The sequence below is a fragment of the Papio anubis genome, chromosome 3, assembly GCF_008728515.1.
Source record: "Papio anubis isolate 15944 chromosome 3, Panubis1.0, whole genome shotgun sequence".
Taxonomy (NCBI): Eukaryota; Metazoa; Chordata; class Mammalia; order Primates; family Cercopithecidae; genus Papio; species Papio anubis.
In genome coordinates this window covers 183,606,802-183,624,785 of record NC_044978.1, presented here as the reverse complement: position 1 = coordinate 183,624,785, position 17,984 = coordinate 183,606,802, and the positions used below count along the sequence as shown (strand labels likewise).

Genomic DNA, 17,984 nt, shown 5'->3' with positions numbered 1-17,984 from the left:
CTTGAGGCGAGAGAACTGATTGGGCTGAGCCCGGAGTGACTTCCAGGAACCCCTCTGGCCTCCTCAGCCATGCCCCGCACCTGCCTCAGTGTGCAAGTGGTCAAAGCTCTGTCCAGGAGGCGTGTGGCCACTGCTATGGCAGCAGGAGTGCAGGTGCCCAGAGGCCCTGGACAGCAAGACCACTGTGGGGCAGCACTGCCACATCAGCAGGGCCCATCTGTCTGCCCTGCCCCCCCCCGGGCTCATCTGCCCCCCTATGCCTCCCCGAAGGCTCATCCCCGGGTGGGGGTGCGTTTCTGTTTTCCAAGGAAGACTTTGTTTTTAGAGGCCCTGGCCAGCCTCAGACTCTCTCTCTCCTCTTTAAATCTGATTTGTCTTTTTTTTTAAGCAGGGTCGTTCTCTGTCACCCAGGCTGGAGTGCAGTGGCGCAATCATGGCCTCCCAGATTCAAGCCATCCTTCTGCCTCAGCCTCCCGAGTAGCTGGAATTACCATGCCACCGTGCCCGACTAAGTTTTGTATTTTTATTTTTGGTAGAGGTGGAGTGGCACTGTATTGCCCAGGCTGGTCTTGAACTCCTGGACTCAAGCGATTCTCCTGCCTCACCTCCCACAGCGCTGGGATGACAGGCGTGAGCCCTGCCCAGCCTCAATCCCTCTGGAGAGTGGCTACGCCTGCAGGCTTGGCCCTGGCCTGAAGCGGGGGTCATACCTTGTCTTGAAGAGCAGTGCTGGGGGCCCGGGGGCCCTTCCAAGCCGTCTCTGTCATGGCTCCGAGGCATCTTGCACTCTGGTCGTGAGAGGCGGATGTTGAGTGCAGCCTGAAGCCCAGAGGCAGCAGCTCGGCCCTGGGCGGTGGGAGGGCCCTGACCTGCTCGTCTCTGGGTGAGGCCTTCCCTGGGGGCTCACACTCAGGAGCAAATTAAGTGCCTATTTTTTGTGTCAACCCTGAAGAGTATCTGGTTTTCCAGCCCTTGGTGACTTGTTAACAAACAGGTATCAGGCCGCGGGCTGCGGCCAGCGCTGGCCAGTCAGATGTGAAATAGCATCTCTTTACTAACTACAGTATTGATCCCCGCCTCCCTCGCGCACGGCGCAATTTTCCTTTCCTTGGCGCTAACCTCAGTGACAATGTGCGTGTGCTGCAGGGCCCGTCAGCGCCCAGGAAGGCGCTTCCCAGCATCTATTGATTTTCCTCAAAGGCTTTTAAATTGCTCCTTCATTTCACTGAGACGCTCGCTCCATCTCTACTGGGTGCCGGCGCCTTTTCGTTGTGTTTAAACAATTGCTCCATTCACTGGGTTCCTAAACTGTGACGCCTTCTTATTACTGGGAGATAAACTGTTTGGACAGTTTTCCTTAATCTTGGATTAATCGTTCCTGTATCTGAATTGTGGGCCCCGTATTCCTTCACTTCAAAGAATCCGCTTGGGAGGCCTGGCCATCAGTCCGAGGCATAGACATCCCTTCAGGGATGTGCCTCCATGGCCTGGTCGCCCCCGTGGCCTGGTCCCACTGGCTCAGCTTATGGGGTCCTGTCTGCAGGAGCAGGTGCCTCTGGAGCATCAGTGCCCAGCCCCCTTCTGCGAGCCGGGGTTGTCTGTGAATCCCTCGGCCATCACAGTCCCGTTGGGTGGCCTCTCTGAGCCCGACCAGTACCACGCCTGGTGGAGGCCTTCCTCCGCCTTGTGTGGGGAACCCCACAGGAAGCCTGGGCCTGTGACCCCTGAGGGCCTCGGTGCCCATCTGCACAGTGGGTGCTGTCAGCCTGGGAGGCTGCCCAGTGGGGCTGGTGACATTTGTGTCCCCTCACGGCCACAGGGCCTCAAGCAGACAACGCCTGGCTTGCTTGGGAAGGGCAGTTCTGTCTAGGAGAGCCCCACCCTGCATTTCTGAGGCCTGAGGCCAGGTCATCTTTGGATCAACGAAAAAGAAAAGCCCTTTGCTGAGCATCATGCTTGGCCCAGCCCTGCCGCACATACCTCCCCACCAGCAGGCGGGTCCAGCAGGGCACAGTTGGCCTAGTGGGGCACGGTCCAGCCCACAGGCAAGGAAGTAGCTTGCAGATGGCACCAACCGCCAACCGCTGGCCTTGGCCACCTTCCAGCCTGGGAGGTCCATGGGTGCCCTAGCAGGGGTCTCTGGGCCCAGCCCTGGCTCCCCATCTCTGGGCGGCAGGGGCCTGTGGGGGTGTGGGGCGGTGGGGACGAGCTCTGTGTCACCTTCACCCCACGGGGACCAGCGTGCCCACCCTCCCCAGCCTGTTGCTCAGGGAACCCTGCCCGCCGAGCGTCCTCTCAGGCTTGCTGGTGCCAGGGTACGGCTGTAGGCAAGCCCCCCCAGCCCCGCTGTCAGGACGAGACCAGGAGCCCCTCCTGGGGGCCTCGGGCAAGACGGGCTGTGGTCAGTGCCAGCTGTTTCCTGAAGTGCGTGAGTTTTGTTTGCAGAATGGCAGGACCCTGAGTTGATGAGAGACGTGGAGGCAGCCACAGGGCAGGATCTTGGCTCGTCCAGGTACAGCGGGAAAGGCAGGGGGAAGAAGAGGAGGTACCCCAGCCTCACCAACCTGAAGGCTCAGGCCGACACTGCCCGCGCTCGCATCGGGAGAAAAGTCTTCGCCAAGTAAGAGTGGCTGCTGGGTCACCTCCCACCGCGTGGCCCCAGCGTGAGGTGTTCGAGGGGGGCCATCTGAGCTCCAAGATATTCCAGGGACCTGGGGCCTCCAGGGGCTCCCCTGCTTTGAGTTCCCCTGGGGGACCACCCAGCCTTTCCCCTGGGAGGGGCAGTGCCAGCCGGCAGGGGCAGCAGGCAGGGTCTGGTCAGGAACGCCCCTGAGCATTCCCCAGGATAAGAGGGGCTCGACTGCCAGGCACCGTCATCCTCGCTTCCTGGGGGAGCCGTGTCATGACACAGGCCTTGGCTGGTACAGAGTGAGCCCCCTCGTCTCTCCCTTGCCTGGCTGTGCCCCCAGGTCAGTGCCTGCGTATTTCTGCAGCGGTGACTTCAGGGAGGGTGGTGACTGCAAAGGTGGCCACAACAGAGGTCCACGCATCAGCCCCAGCAGAGCCCAGTCCCAGCGTGGCTGCTCTGAGCACTGGCTCTGGGAGGCTGGCCTGGTGTCTCTGCAGCCCAGCGTGGGCCTGTGTGACTGGTGAGGCCTCGGCAGGGCCAGAGTGCAAAGCCCACCAGCCCGACATCCCTGCATGCGGTCTGTCCGCTGGGGCATCAGCCACCCACACGGCCTTGTGTTTCTGTCTTCACATTGCCTTTTTCTCGCCCAAGAAAATCCAGAATGCTTGCTTAGAAGCCACCTGAGGCTGCTAACTCCCTCCCACATCTGTGCCAAGTCCCTGCTGGTGCAGGTTTATCTGGTAGCGCCAGTGAGGTGGCCCCACCCATCGCCGTCCCAGAGACCCTCCCTTGGACACCCCGGAAGCTGCTGAGTGCGCCGGGCAGAGGCGGCCCCTCCTGGCCAGCATGACCTTGCACCGGCCTGAGTGGGCTCGGGCGGGAGGCGCCTTCGCAGCGCTCAGACCACGCATCCCCTGGGCTTGTGGGTGGTGCATCCACAGCCTTGCTTGGGTGGGGCAGGGGTGCTGGTGGGGGCTGCGGAGAGGCTGCCTGGGGCCCCTGGCACAGAGCTGGACCCATCACGTCAGCCAACCACACAAGGCGCCTCGGCCCCTGGTAGCTCACGATGGGGCTGTTTTCCTGTGGACCAGCCAGGGGCAGAGGCCAGCCTGGGTGCTGATGCCCAGGAGCAGGCACGGCCAGTGGCCCCATGCCAGGCCTCCTCCCTGTGTCTCATGGGGACAGTGAAGCCCATGGCAGGAGCTGGCTCTTCACAGCAGCTGTGTGGCCCAGAGCCCTCCCCACAGAAAGGACCTGGGGTGACTACAGGCGAAACCCTGCCTTGAGGGGCCCCCATAGCAGTGCCTGGCAGCCCCACAGGGCCGCAGCTGAGCGGAGGTTTCACCACCTTGTGGCCTCAGGCCCTGCTGGCTCCACACCCTCGTGTGTCCTGGCACCTGAACTGGTCAGCACAGCACACCTCATCCCGCTCCCCGGAGTGCCTGCCCCGCCCACGCCCTCCCTGCTGCAGCCCTCCACATTTCCATCCCTGGCTGTAGAGCTGTGTGTGCAGCCGTGGGCAGGGCCGTCCTGATGCCTCCTGGCTGCATCTCCTGCAAGGCCACTCCCCAGGAGACCAAGAGGGAAGCTGTGCCCTCATCGTGGAGTGTGGGAGGCCACAGGAGAAGTGCCAAGGTGGGGCTGGGGCCACCTTCACCGCGCAGAACGACCCGCCACAGACCCTAGCTCTGGGACCTGGGTGGCCCTTTCCAAGCCTGCCTCTGTCTTGGAACAGGGCCAAGGGTCCCGTCGCCCATCTTTCTCTGAAGGTGGCACCCACAGGCAGTTAGCATCCAAGGGCAGCAGCTGCCCCAGGACCAGTGCATAACCCTGGTGATGCCACCACTGGGAGCCCAGGCCCCTGGCGGAAGCCTCCCAGGTCACATCTTGCCTTGTTTCCCCACAGAGCAGCTGTGCGGAGGGTCATGACAGCCATGAACCAGATGGACCAGAAGAAGCACGAGAAGTTTTCAAACCAGTTTAACTATGCACTGAACTAGAGAGCTGGGCCCAGTGCACTGGCCATTAGCACCTTCTCCCTCTGCCAGTGTCTCAGGACAGCAGAGTGGGCGTAGGTCTGGGCAGTAACTGTGCTTTGGCTATTACTGTGTTTGATGTAAAGAAATGGCACATTGAAATGCCCCGAAGGTCTGGCCGTGCTGCTGCGACAGGGTTTGTCGTCATCTGGTGACGGGTCTGTCCTCGTAGAAGAGGCCCTCGGGCCCGGAGATGTGAACACAGGCAGCAGCCCTGCTCCAGAGGACATCTGCGAGTCCTCGTGAGGCCAGTGCGTGTCGTGGTGCGGGGTTCAGCACTGACAGCGTGTGCGTGCAGCTCAGCTTTCAGAGCTTGCATTCCCCAGCTGGGAGGCGACCACTCAGAGGAACTCTGGGAAACCCACTTTTATGCAAATGTTGTTTTTAACACAAACACAAAGGCCAGTGAACCGTTCACTCATCTGCTTTCTGTTTCTGGCTTTTCATATGACATGTGGCCTCTTGTGCCTGGCTTCTTGCACTTGGCATTCTGTTTTCAGGACTCATCCATGGAGTTCCCCTCTGACGCATAAAACAAAGGAGGTGAAAACCTGTCCATGTGGAAGCTCGTGCACACATGTCCACAGCAGCGTCGAGGGTACTGAACATCTCCTGTGCTCACGGGCCGTTTGTGTATCTTCTTTGGAGAGGAGTCTGTTCAAATCTCTTGCCTATTTTTAATTGAATATTTGTCTTGAGTTGTAACAGTTTTTTTCTCTCTCTTTTAGAGATGGGCTTTTGCTCTTACCCAGGCTGAGTGCAGTGGCACGATCATAGCTCACTGCAGCCTCAAACTCCTGGGCTCAAGCCTCCTCCCACGTCAGCCTCCCAGGTAGCTGGGACTACAGGCGCACGCCACAACGCTTGGCTAATTTTTAAAATTTTTTGTAGAGACGAGCTCTCACTGTGTTGCCCATGGTGGTCTCGAACTCCTAGCCTTAAGCAATCCTCCTGCTTCCGTCTCCCAAAGTGTTGGGATTACAGGCATGAGCCACCACTCCTAGCCAGGAGTTTGTATGTATATTGTGAATACTGGATCCTCATGTGATTTGCAAAAACTTTCTTTTTTCTTTTTTTTTTTTCTGACAGAGTCTCGCTCTGTCGCCCAGGTGGAGTACAGTGGCCGGATCTCAGCTCACTGCAAGCTCCGCCTCCCGGGTTTACGCCATTCTCCTGCCTCAGCCTCCTGAGTAGCTGGGACTACAGGCGCCCGCCACCTCACCCGGCTAGATTTTTGTATTTTTTAGTAGAGACGGGGTTTCACTGTGTTAGCCAGGATGGTCTCGATCTCCTGACCTCGTGATCCGCCCGTCTTGGCCTCCCAAAGTGCTGGGATTACAGGCTTGAGCCGCCGCGCCCGGCCTCTTTTTTCTTTTTCTTTTTATTTTTTTTGAGACAGAGTCTAGCTCTGTCGCCAGGCTGGAGTGCAGTGACCCAATCTTGACTCACTGCAAGCTCCACCTCCCGGGTTCACGCCATTCTCCTGCCTCAGCCTCCCGAGTGGCTGGGACTACAGGCCACACCACCACGCCCAGCCACTTTGTATTTTAGTAGATTAACGGGTTTCACTTATGTTGATCAGGCTGGTCTTGATCTCTCCTGACCTCGCGGATCCCTCCCACCCGCCTCCAGAGGCTGGGACATAGGTGAGTACCATGCCGGCCGATTTGCAAAAACTCTTCCATCCTGTCCTTTCACTTTCTGGATAGTGTCCTCTGAAGCACAAAAGTTAATTTTGATGAAGTCCAGCAATTTATCTGGGTTTTCCTTTTGTTACTTATGCTTTTGCTGTCACATCTCAGAAGCCATCGCCTCATCCAAGATCACAGAGATTTACACCTGGTTTCTGATAAGCATTTTATAATTTCAGCTCTTATGTGTAGATCTTTGATCTGTTGTGAGTTAAGTTTTGTGTGTGGTATAAGAGCCCGCATTCTTTTGCCTGTGGATATCCAGTTGTCTCTGCACCATTTGTTGAAAACACTATTTTTCCCCATTGAATTATCTTGGCACCCTTATTTATAATCAATTGACCAAAAATGTACAGGTTTATTTCTGGGCACTTGACTCTATTCCATTGACCTTAACCTTATGCCGGTACCACAGTGCCTTGATCAATGTTGCTTTGTTGTGATAAGTTTTACTTTGTTCTATTTCAAGGCTGTTTTGACTATTCTGCATTCCTTGCATTTCCAAATGAATTTTAGGATCTGCTCATCAGTTTCTTCAAAAAAAAAAAAGCAGCTGAGATTTTGATAGGAATTACATTAAATCTAGAGATTGCTTTGGGATGTATTACCATCTTAATATTAAATCTTCTGAGTCATGAGCTTCTGATTATCTTTCCATTTATTTGGGTCTTTTTAAATTTATTTCAACAGTATTTTGTAGTTTTCAGTATATAAGTCTTTCACTTATTTTGTTAAATTTACTCATATTTTATTCTTTTTTATTTATAACCAAAGGATTATAAATGCAATTATAAATTATTAAAAGATTATAAATCGCATTTATAAAAGCAATTATAAATGTAATTGTTTTCTGAATTTCATTTTAGGGCTGATCATTGCTAAAATGTGGAAGTACAATTGACTTTTGTGTATTGATCTCGTATCCTGCATTCCTTGCTGAACTTGTTTATTCATTCTAATTAGTTGTGTGTTCCTTAAGATTTTCCATACACAAAATCATGTCATCTGCAAACAGCTGTCTTTCTAATCTGGGTTTCTTTTATTTCTCTTACCTAATTGTTCTGGCTGGTACCTCCAGGACAATGTTGAATAGATGTGGTGAGAACAGACATCCTTGTCTGACTCTTGACCTTAGCAGGAAGCTTTCAGTCTCTCACCATTGAGCGTGATGCTAACCGTGCTGTTTTGTGTAGATGCTGTCTACCAGGTTGAAGAAGTTACCTTCTCCTCCTAGTTTGTTGAGTGTTTTTGTCATAAAGTGTTGAATTTTGTCAGATGCTTTTTCTCCGTGTGTTGAGATGACAGTATAATTCTTGTCCTTTACTCTAGTGATACAGCATATTACATTGTTTCTCATATGTTGAACCGACCTTGCATTCATGGGGTAAATTCTACTTGTTCGTGGTATATAATCCTTTTTTTATGCTGCTGGATTTAGTTTGCTAGGATTTTGCATCTGTATTCATGAGGGATATTGGTCTGTAGTCTCTTTGTGATGTCTTCGTCTGACTTTAGTCAACGTCACTACTGACCTCATAGATTGAGGTGGGAAGTGTTCCCTCCACTCCTATTTTTTGGAAGAGTTTGTGAAAGATTGTTGTTAATTATTTAAACATTTGGTAGAATTTACCAGTGAAGGCTGGACTTTTCTTTGTGGGATTTTTTTTCCCTAATTCAGTATCTTCACTTATTATAGATCTGTTTAGTTCCGGTAGTTTGCATCTTTCCAGGAGTTTGTCCCTTTCTAGGTTCTTTGTTGCAATCTGTTTATATGCAATTGTTCATAGCATTAAAAAAAGTGTTTTTAACTGACAAGGTCTCACTCTGTTGCCCAGGCTGGAGTGCAGTGGTGCAATCATAGCTCACTCCAACCTCAGACTCATGGGCCCAAGTAATCCTCCCACCTCAGCCTCCCCAGTAGGAAGGACCACAGGCATGTACCACCACATCCAGCTAATTTTCTGACTTTGTTTGGTTTGGTTTTGTTTGGGACAGAGTCTGGCTCTGTCACCCAGGCTGGAGTGCAGTAGCACAATCATGGCTCACTACAGCTTCGACCTCCCAGACTCAAGCAATCTTCCTATCTCAGCTTCCTGAGTAGCTAAGACTTCAGGGGCATGGCACTATGACTGGCTAATTTTTTAAAAGCTTATTTTTGGTAGAGATTGGGTCTCACTATGTTGCCCAGGCTGGTCTCAAACTCCTGGCCTCAAAAAATTTTCCCGTCTTAGCCTAGCAGAGTGCTGGGATTACAGGCATGAGCCACTGCACCCAGCCCTAATTTTCTTTAAAATTTTTTTGTAGAGACAAGATCTGGCTGTGTTGCCCAGGCTGATCTTTGTCAAACTCCTGGCCTCAAGCCACCCTCCCACCGTGACCTCCCAAAGTGCTGGGATTGTGGATGTTAGCCGTTGCTCCCAGCCTATTCATAGTATTTTCTGGTTTTAGTAATTTGATTCTTCTCTCTTTTACTCCCCTTAGTCAGTCTAGCTAAAGATTTATCAATTTTGTTGATCTATTTAAGAAACGACTTCTGGTTTTGTTTATTATTCCCTATGATTTTCCATTCTTTATTTTGTTAATTTCCACTGTAACCTTTATTATTTCCTTTGGGTTGCTTTGGGTTTCGTTTTCTTTTTCTTGTTTCTTGAGATGGAAAATTAGCTTATTGATTTGAAATCTTTCTTTTTAATATAGATGTTTGTAGCTGTAAATTTTTAATCTCAGCACTGATTTACTTCATCCCTTAAGTTTTGGTATATTGTGTTTTGCTTTTTTTTAATCTCAAAGTATATTCTGATTTCTCTGGTGATTTCTTCTTTTACCTCTTGGTTATTTAAGAGTTTGTTGTTTAATTTCCACATATATGTGAATTTCTCAAGTTTCCTTCTGTTATTGACTTCTTTTCCTTTTTTGTTTTTGAGAAACAGGATCTCACTTTGTCTCCCAGGCTGGAGTGCAGCGCCGTGATCACAGCTCACTGCATCCTCAGCCTCCCACCTCAGCCTCCCAAGTAGCTGAGACTACAGGCATGAGCCACCAAACACAGCTAAATTTTTAAAAATTTTGTTGTAGAGACAGGGTCTGACTGTGTTGCCCAGGCTGTGTTGGAACTCCTGGGCTCAAATGATCCTGCCACTTTAGCCTCCCAAAGTGCTGGGATTACAAACGTGGGCTACCGTGCCTGACCTGTTACTGATTTCTTATTTCACTCCATTATGGCTGAAGAACATAACTGTATGATTTCCTGTCTTTACTGAGAGTTATTTTCTTGGCGTACCATATTTTCTGTCCCAGAGTGTTGAAGAATTTCTATCCTGTTCTTGTTGGGTGGAGTGTTGTATAGATGCCTGTTGGGTCTGATTGGTTTGTAGTGTTGTATGGATGCCTGTTGGGTCTGATTGGTTTGTAGTGTTGTATAGATGCCTGTTGGGTCTGATTGGTTTGTAGTGTTGTATAGATGCCTGTTGGGTCTGATTGGTTTGTAGTGTTGTATGGATGCCTGTTGGGTCTGATTGGTTTGTAGTGTTGTATAGAAGCCTGTTGGGTGTGATTGGTTTGTAGTGTTGTATGGATGCCTGTTGGGTGTGATTGGGTCTGAGTGGTTTGTAGTGTTGTATGGATGCCTGTTGGGTGTGAGTGGTTTGTAGTGTTGTATAGATGCCTGTTGGGTCTGATTGTAGAGTTTTATGAAAGCCTGTTGGGTCTGATTGGTTTGTAGTGTTGTATAGATGCCTGTTGGGTCTGATTGGTTTGTAGAGTTGTGTAAATGCCTGTTGGGTGTGATTGGTTTGTAGGGTTGTATAGATGCCTGTTGGGTCTGATTGGTTTGTAGAGTTGTATGGAAGCCTGTTGGGTCTGATTGGTTTGTAGTGTTGTATGGATGTCCGTTGGGTCTCATTGGTTTGTAGTGTTGTATGAAAGCCTGTTGGGTCTGATTGGTTTGTAGTGTTGTATAGATGCCTTTTGGGTCTGATTGGTTTGTAGAGTTGTTTGGATGCCTGTTGAGTGTGATTGGTTTGTAGTGTTATATAGATGCCTGTTGGGTCTGATTGGTTTGTAGAGTTGTGTGGAGGCCTGTTGGGTGTGATTGGTTTGTGGTATTGTATAGGTGCCTGTTGGATCTGATTGGTTTGTAGTGTTGTATAGATGCCTGTTGGGTCTGATTGGGTCTGATTGGTCTGTAGTGTTGTATGTAAGCCTGTTGGGTCTGATTGGTTTGTAGTGTTGTATAGGTGCCTGTTAGGTCTAATTGGGTCTGATTGGTTTGTAGTGTTGTATGGAAGCCTGTTGCATCTGATTGGTTTGTAGAGTTGTAGAGAAGCCTGTTAGGTCTGATTGGTTTGGTTTGTAGTCTGATTATTTACATCTTCTCTTCCCTTATTCATCTTCTGCCTAGTTATATTGATATTGAATGTGGGGTATTGAATCCTTCAGTTTTGTCAGCTTTTGTTTCATAAATTTTGAAACTCTGTTAAGTGCATCTGTGTTTCTATTTCTTTCTGATGAACAGACCCTTTTATGATTATGACATGTCCTTCTTTGTCTCTAGTGAAAAAAAAAAATGTTGTCTTTAAGTCCCTTTTGTCTGATGTTAGTGTAGCCACTCAGCTCTTTTTTGATTGTTTGCATATTATCTTTTTTCATCCTTTTACTTTCGTTGTATCTCTGAATCTAAAGTGTGTTTCTTGTAGACAGCATATAGTGGGATTGTGTTTCTCATCTGTCCTGCTGGTCTCTGCTGTGAATTGAAAGTGTGTTTCTTGTAGACATTTTATAGTGGGATCGTGTTTCTCATCTGTCCTGCTGGTCTCTGCTGTGACTCAGAAGTGTGTTTCTTGTAGACAGCATATAGTGGGATCGTATTTTTTATCTGTCCTGCTGGTCTCTGCTGTTTGAGAGGGATGTTTAATCCATTTACATTCAGTGTGATTACTGATAAGGTTGGATTTGTATCTGCCATTTCTAAATTTGTTTTCTATATTGTCTTTTTTATCTTTCTTCCTTTATTTCTCCATTACTTTTTTGTGTTAAATGGACATTTAATTCTCTGTAACATTGTAATTTCCTTGTCTGTTTTACTGGGTTTTTTAGAAGTAATTTTCTTAGTGGCTGAGTATTACAGTAACAATGTAAAACCAATCAAGTGTTCAGATGAACTTAATAATGTACAAAACCCTTTGCTTTGAGTAGCTTTGTTTCCTCTCAGCCTCTTGGTGCTCTATTTGTCCTATAAATGCTACCTTTTAGATTGTAAGTCCATCAGCAGTCTTGTAATTATTGCTTTCTGCAGTTGTCTTTTAAATCATGTAGAAGAAAAGATGTACGAACAGAAATGAGTCTCTGCTGTCTCTGTTGCTGGCTTTGCAGTTGTCTTTTTTGGTGCTGTTTGTGTGGATTTGAGTGTGGTGTCTTGGACTTCAGCCTCAAGTATTTCTTGTAGGACAGATCTTCTAGCAATGAATTCTCTTTGTTTTTGTTTATCTGGGAATGTTGTAATTTCTCCTTCTCTTGGGAAGAATCATTGTGCTGGATATGGCCCTCTTTTTCTTTCAGCCCTCTATAGATGTTGCTCCACTGCCTCTGGCCCCCGTGGTTTCCGTGGCAGGAGCACTGCACCACGTCTCAGTCTCTTTTTAGCTTCTGACTGTTTGACTGTGGTGTATTGTGGATCTTTCAGTGTGTCCTACCTGAAGTTCTTTGAGCTTCTTGGATATAGAGGTTAATATTTTTCAGCAAATTTGGGAAATTTTTGGTTGTCATTACTTGAAATATTTTGTGTCCCAGCTCTCTGTCCCCTCGTTGGACTCCAGTTACGTGTGTTTCTGTGGAGCTGGGCACAGCCTCGGAGGCCTCGTTGACTTTCCCGTGTTCCGGAATTTTTTCTTCTTCTCGGAAAGAATCATCTCAATTGACCTATCTTCAAGGTCACAGATGCTTTTGCCAAACAAAACCTGATGTCAAGCTGCTATAGTGAATTTTTCATTTCAGTTATTGTACTTTTCTACTCCAAACTTCCATTTGGCTCTCTTTTATAATTTCTATATCTTTACTCATATTCTTTATTTAGTGAAATAGGCTCATACTTTAATTCTGTAGACACAGTTTCCTTTAGTTATATGAACATATTTATAGAAGCTGATTTAAAGTACTTGTCTAGGCCAGACGTCGTGCTGCGCACCTATAATCCCAGCTACTTGGGAGGCAGAGGCAGGAGAATCACTTGAACCCGGGAGGCAGAGGTTGCAGTGAGCCGAGATCAAGCCATTGCACTCCAGCTTGGACCACAGAGCAAGACTCTGTCTCAAAACTAAGATAGATAGATAGATAGATAGATAGATGGATGATAGATAGATAGATAGATAGATAGATAGATAGATAGATATTAGATAGATAGGACTTATCTAGTAAGTTCATGAACATCAGGGCCTATTCAGGGGAAGTTCCTATTGATGGCCTTTTTTCCCATGTCTGAACCAAGGAAATAATGTACTCTTTCTTTGTGGTCTCATGTATATCTATTGTTTTTGAAGACTGGACGCTTTAATTACGTGCTGAGCAACTCTGGAAATCAGATGTGCTCTCCACGAGTTTATTTTTGTTTTGTTGCTGTTACCATTTGTTTAGTGTGTGTTCTGGACTAATTTGAAGTGTCCACCTCGTCAGCTTCATGTTCAGCCAGTGACTGGACTGAGGACCCCTTTAAGTGCTTTGCACCAATAATGTTCACAGTTCTGCCGACACGCAGTTGATGCGTGGTGTGTGTGCCTTTAGCGCTGCAGCAGGCAGCTGCCAACCGTGCCTTTGCCTTCACTTCTTGCTTGCACGCGGCCACAAAGCCAGCCGGAGGTGAGGGCTGAACGACTCAGGTTCGTTTTGGGCATGCACACAGCTCTGTGCTTGTGTGGGCACGGCCTTCCATGCCTCCGGGAGTGTGGCAGAGCTTCTCAGCGGCCACCGTGGGCATCTCGTTCCTCAGATCCTCCTTTCATGAGTTATGTAGTTGAATTATCAGTCTTTCTTGGCTTCTAAGTTTTGTGTTCTAGTTATAATGCTCTTCCCCACTCAAAGATTATATTTGAAATGTTTTCCATGTTTTCTTCTAGTAGTTTTATGGGTTTCATTTTCATATTGAAATCATTGATCTACTTCTAGTTTTTGATACAAGATGTGAGCCAGGAAACCCAGTTTTTAAATTTCACATAGCTGTCCGGGTGTCCCTGCACCTCTTATCAATGAGCCCTTGCTTTGTGCCGATGTGGAGTGCCCGCCTGCTCACACGCGTGCCGATGTGGAGTGGCCGCCTGCTCACACGCGTGCCGATGTGGAGTGCCCGCCTGCTCACACAAAGCCCTGGCATGGTGGCTCTGTGGGTTTCCTGTCCTGCTGGCTGAGTCAGACGCTGTTACCGTACATTGTACTTATGGTGGCTTTTTAATACATTTTTATGTCGAAGACCCCTTTTATATTTCTTTCCACCTTGAGATAAAGTGGGAATATTAGGGATGAGATGGAAGAGGAGAGGGTGTTTTTGTAAAATTGAATTCAGGACCGATTTGTTAGCCTGGTGCTTTTTGTATCAGACTTTTAATGAATTTTCTTGAATGCTGATTAAAAGACAAACCTGTGACTCTGCGACCAAGTGAGGGGCCCTGTGCGGTGGGGGTGCTGGGCTGGCCCTTCTGGTTGGTGGGGTGAGGGGGTAGGGACTGTGCCCCTGGGAGCAGCTGACTTGGCACTAAGGGGGTGCTGGGGGTGGGCCCATCCTTTTCTCAGATCCCCTCAGCAAACCCCTTCCACCCATACTTGCCACAAAGTGGTTTGGGTCCCCATGAGCCAGGCAGATGGAGAGGGCAGAGGAGCCTGGGGCAGCCTGGCCTGCAGATGCATTTAGAGCCAGAGGACGGGGCTGTGTCCAGTTCCTGCAGGAACCACCGTGGGAGCAGGTTGCCCCCTCCCTAGGGAGGGAAGGGACCAGCGAGGATTCAGGTGGGGAAGAAGGCTGGGCCTGGGCAGCCCAGGAAGGGGTGGGGTTCCTGAGGACCCTGAGAGTGGTCCCACGGCTCAGGAAGTACGTGCAGACTCCCTTCGCCTCCCCTGCCTGCTGGAGCGACCCCCAGCAGTTCCTGGGGCCTCCCAGGAGCTCCCTGCAACACCCCTGCCCCCAGCCCTGCACACCTGGGGTTGATTGAGCCTGGGAAACCGAGAAGCAGCACAGAAGCCAGGGATCAGCAGCTTGCCCGTCCCTCCCGTGTCTCTGCACTGACACAGGCCGGTAGCCCAGGCAACTGGGCTTTAAAAACAGGACCATCCCCAGAGGCTTCAGGCCCAGAGGGGACAGGGCAGGCACTATAGCAGCCTCACATTGCACGCAGGGTCACTGTAGCTGTGGGGGCCTTGGCAGGTGCACACTGTCAGTCCCAGTGAGGATGGGAAGGGAGCTCCATCGGTCTGGCATCTGCAAGGAAGGGCAGAGGCAGTGGAGGCTGCGGAGAGGCCCCAGGGTGCACAGCTAAACAGACGGTGACCCTGGGTGGTGGGGACAGAGGAGCTGGGATCTGGAAACAGTGTTGCAGACAGAGCATGGCCGCCAGACACAGGCACAGCTGCATCGGTGATTGGATCTGCTGGGCGTGGCTCTTGAGAAGGGCAGAAACAGCAAGCAGAGAGATTCTGGAGGCAGGGTGCCCATCACAGCAGGTGGCTGGGTGTGGTGGGCAGGGCTGGCAGGAGCAGGTCCTCAGTGCCAGGCCAAGGGTTCAGGGTTCCCACCCAGGGATGCAGGGGCTACTGGTGGGGCTCACAGTGGGAGGGAGCCCGTGCCGGCTGGTCCAGCGTGCTGCTGTCCTCATCCAAGGCAGACTGGCTGAGGTCAGCATGGAGAGCAGCAGAGGGTGGGTGCGAGGAGTGACCAAGGAGCACTGGTGGGCATCGGTCACAGCCCCAGTGCTGGGGTGGACGGGCCACCATGGGAAGTGGTGTCAGGGTTAGCTACACAGAACCAGAAACTCCAAGTAAGAGTGACTCATAGACATAAAGGTTTGTGTCCTGTTGATCCAGAGCCCAAAGGTAGGTGCCCCCAAGCACTTATGAGGGGGCTCAGTTCCACCAGGACCTTGTTTTTTTCCAGTTCCTGGCTCAGTATCAGAGCACGTGGCCTCCAGCCCCAAGGCTACCTCATGGCCCAAGGTGGCTGCTGGGGCTCCAGCCATCACCAGGTCTGCAGAAGGGAGGAGAAGGGCTTTGCCTCCCCTCTGAGCTGATTCCTATAAGGAGCCTTCTCAGTCCCCCCACCCCCACACACTACTCATGTCGACTTGGCCAGAACCTAGTCACCGGCTGCACCCAGCTGCCTGTTGCCCCAGAGGCAGGACATGTGGCCCTCAACCTGGGAGATGAGTGCTCAGCCACAGCCTCCCAAGAAAAGAGAGAAGGCATCCCCACCAGCAGAGCTGTCTACCCTGCAGGGCAGTCAGGAGGAGGTGGGATGTGGACATCCCCAGGTTGTCACCCATGAGCAAGCCCCCCCGCCCAACAGTGGATGAGATGCCCTCACCCCATGTGCCTCTGTGGACTAGAAGGTGATCTTGGGATGGGGGAGGGGCAGCAGTGCCAGAGGCAGGTGGGGACCGCAGTGGTCATGGGGGCAAGGATGGGGCTCAGCCCCGCCTCCTCCCTCAGGTGCAGTCCTGCAACCCTGCCTGGCCACCCACCCCTGCCCCTTCCTCCCCGAGCTCACCTCCCTCTGCTGCCGGCCTATTTGTCCAGCCTCACCTCCCCCCATGGTAAATGGCTTCTTTATAGGAAGCCTCCCCTCCCAGCTGACGCTGTGCACAGCTGACCAGAAGAGACCAGGAGTGAGGGGGCACTCAGTCACCAGGGAAGAAACGGGGGACCCAGGTGGCGGCCATCACAGGCAGGACACTGGGTGTGGGGAGGTCTGAGCACTGCAGGGAGGCCCCTAGGGATGGGGGGACAATGTGGGGGCACGTTGGATGTGGGGTATTTTTGGGCATCTGGATGTGGATAGATTAGGTTGGATGTGGGGAGGGTGCTTGGTGCCAGGGGTTTGCTCTGAGGCTGTGGGGCTGGCTTGGTCTGGGAGGAGCTTGGTCTGGCTTTGTGGTGCCTGGAGGGCCCCTGGCCCCAGGAAGGACATCATGGGGCAAGGACAGGGCCAGGCACATCATTGCCAGGACATCATGGGGCAAGCACAGGGCCAGGCACACCATTGCCATGGCAGGAAGGCAGGTGGGGGATGAGGGCTCCCCAAGCCCAGGCTGCCCCAGGACTCTGAACAGGAGGAACCAGCCACCAAGTGAGCAGGGCGCTGGGGAGGCAACGCCAGGATGGGGCAGCCAAGGGCCCGAGTGATGGTGAGAGCCTGCTTGGGGGTGGAGAAGTGAGGAGGAGGAATTGTAGACAGCAGGTGTAGATGGCTCTTTTGATACTTTGGCTCGAGGCTGGGAGGAAAGGGGGAGAGCTGGAGGCCACACAGGGTCCAGGGAGGGTTATGCCTAAGCTGGGAGACACTGGACGCATCTAAAGCCCAGCAGGGGCCGTCTTCCCTGGCAGACACAGGCAGGTGACAAGATCCTGTGGCTGAAAGATGGGCTTGGACCTGTGGCCACCCCAGGGTGGGGTTATGGAGAGGGTACACCAGACACCTTAGGGTGTAGGAGCTGGGTGGCCAGCAAGGTTGAGGCCCTGGGCTTTGGAAAAGACCAGGCGGGCTGAGGAAGACTTTCTTCAGCAAGCCCAGCTGCCTGGGGCTGGGGGTGTGGGCAGGTGGGCATGGGGGTGGGGAGCACAGGGAGGCTCGGCAGCGGCAGCCGGTGGCCCCAATCCATCCTCCCCTTTCACTAGGAGTGAGATGCCCGGCGGTGGGGGAGACTGCATCTCCTAGCCTCCCTTGGCTAGGATAGCACCCGTGACCCAGCTCTGGCCAATGGGACACGAGCAGCTGTGTTGTGTGGGCTTCCGGGAAAGCTCCTTAAAAAAGACGGGTGTTTCCAGCTGCTCCCTTTTTTCCTGTTTGCAGCCGGGGGTGAGGATGTGGTGGCTGGAGCCTCAGCTTCCACTGGGGTCTGTGAGGCTGAGGCCTGCCCAGGCCTGATGCAGCACAGAGAGCCAGGAGCTGGGTCTCCAAGGACTCAGTGAAGGTCTCACAACTGCCCAGGGCTGCCACCGGCCAGAATTCCCTCACAAAGAGAAAATAAACAGTCTCCTTTCAACTCTCTTCATTCAGGTTTTTTCTTACACGCAGCCAAACCCAATCCTGACCCCCACAGCAACGGACCACAGCACCACGGGCTGGTGGGGGTGGGGAGGTCCTCATTGCGAGGCCTCTCACCATCTGGGCTCAGTGGTCCCTGGGCAGGAGACAGGAGCCCAGGGCATGAGAGCAAATGCCGCCCTTGTCTGGGCTCATGCTCACTTGACAGGAGGCCCCTTCTGTGCCTGGCTTTGCATCAACGACATGCGTGCAGTTCTGGGAACTCAGGGCAGGTGTGGTCCAGGGCAGGATGAGTCCTAAGCCCTAGGAGGGTCCATGGAAGAGCGTCCTCAGATCCTGGGGTCAAGACCTCACGGCCCTGACACCAAAGTGGGGGACATGTCAAGGCCCCT

At 51.7% G+C, this 17,984-nt stretch overlaps 1 protein-coding gene across 4 annotated transcripts in view; it reads left to right on the top strand.

Annotated features, from left to right (window-relative positions):
- UVSSA (UV stimulated scaffold protein A) overlaps positions 1-4,767 on the top strand; it is a 39,005-nt gene extending 34,238 nt beyond the window's left edge. For all 4 annotated transcript variants that reach the window (XM_003890909.3, XM_009202805.3, XM_009202745.4 and 1 more), the window contains 2 exons: positions 2,446-2,620; positions 4,536-4,767. In XM_003890909.3, coding sequence (XP_003890958.1) covers positions 2,446-2,620; positions 4,536-4,629 — 269 coding nt within the window. In that variant the 3' untranslated portion in view covers positions 4,630-4,767. The remainder of the gene's footprint in view (positions 1-2,445; positions 2,621-4,535) is intronic.
- Positions 4,768-17,984: the final 13,217 nt, after the last annotated feature.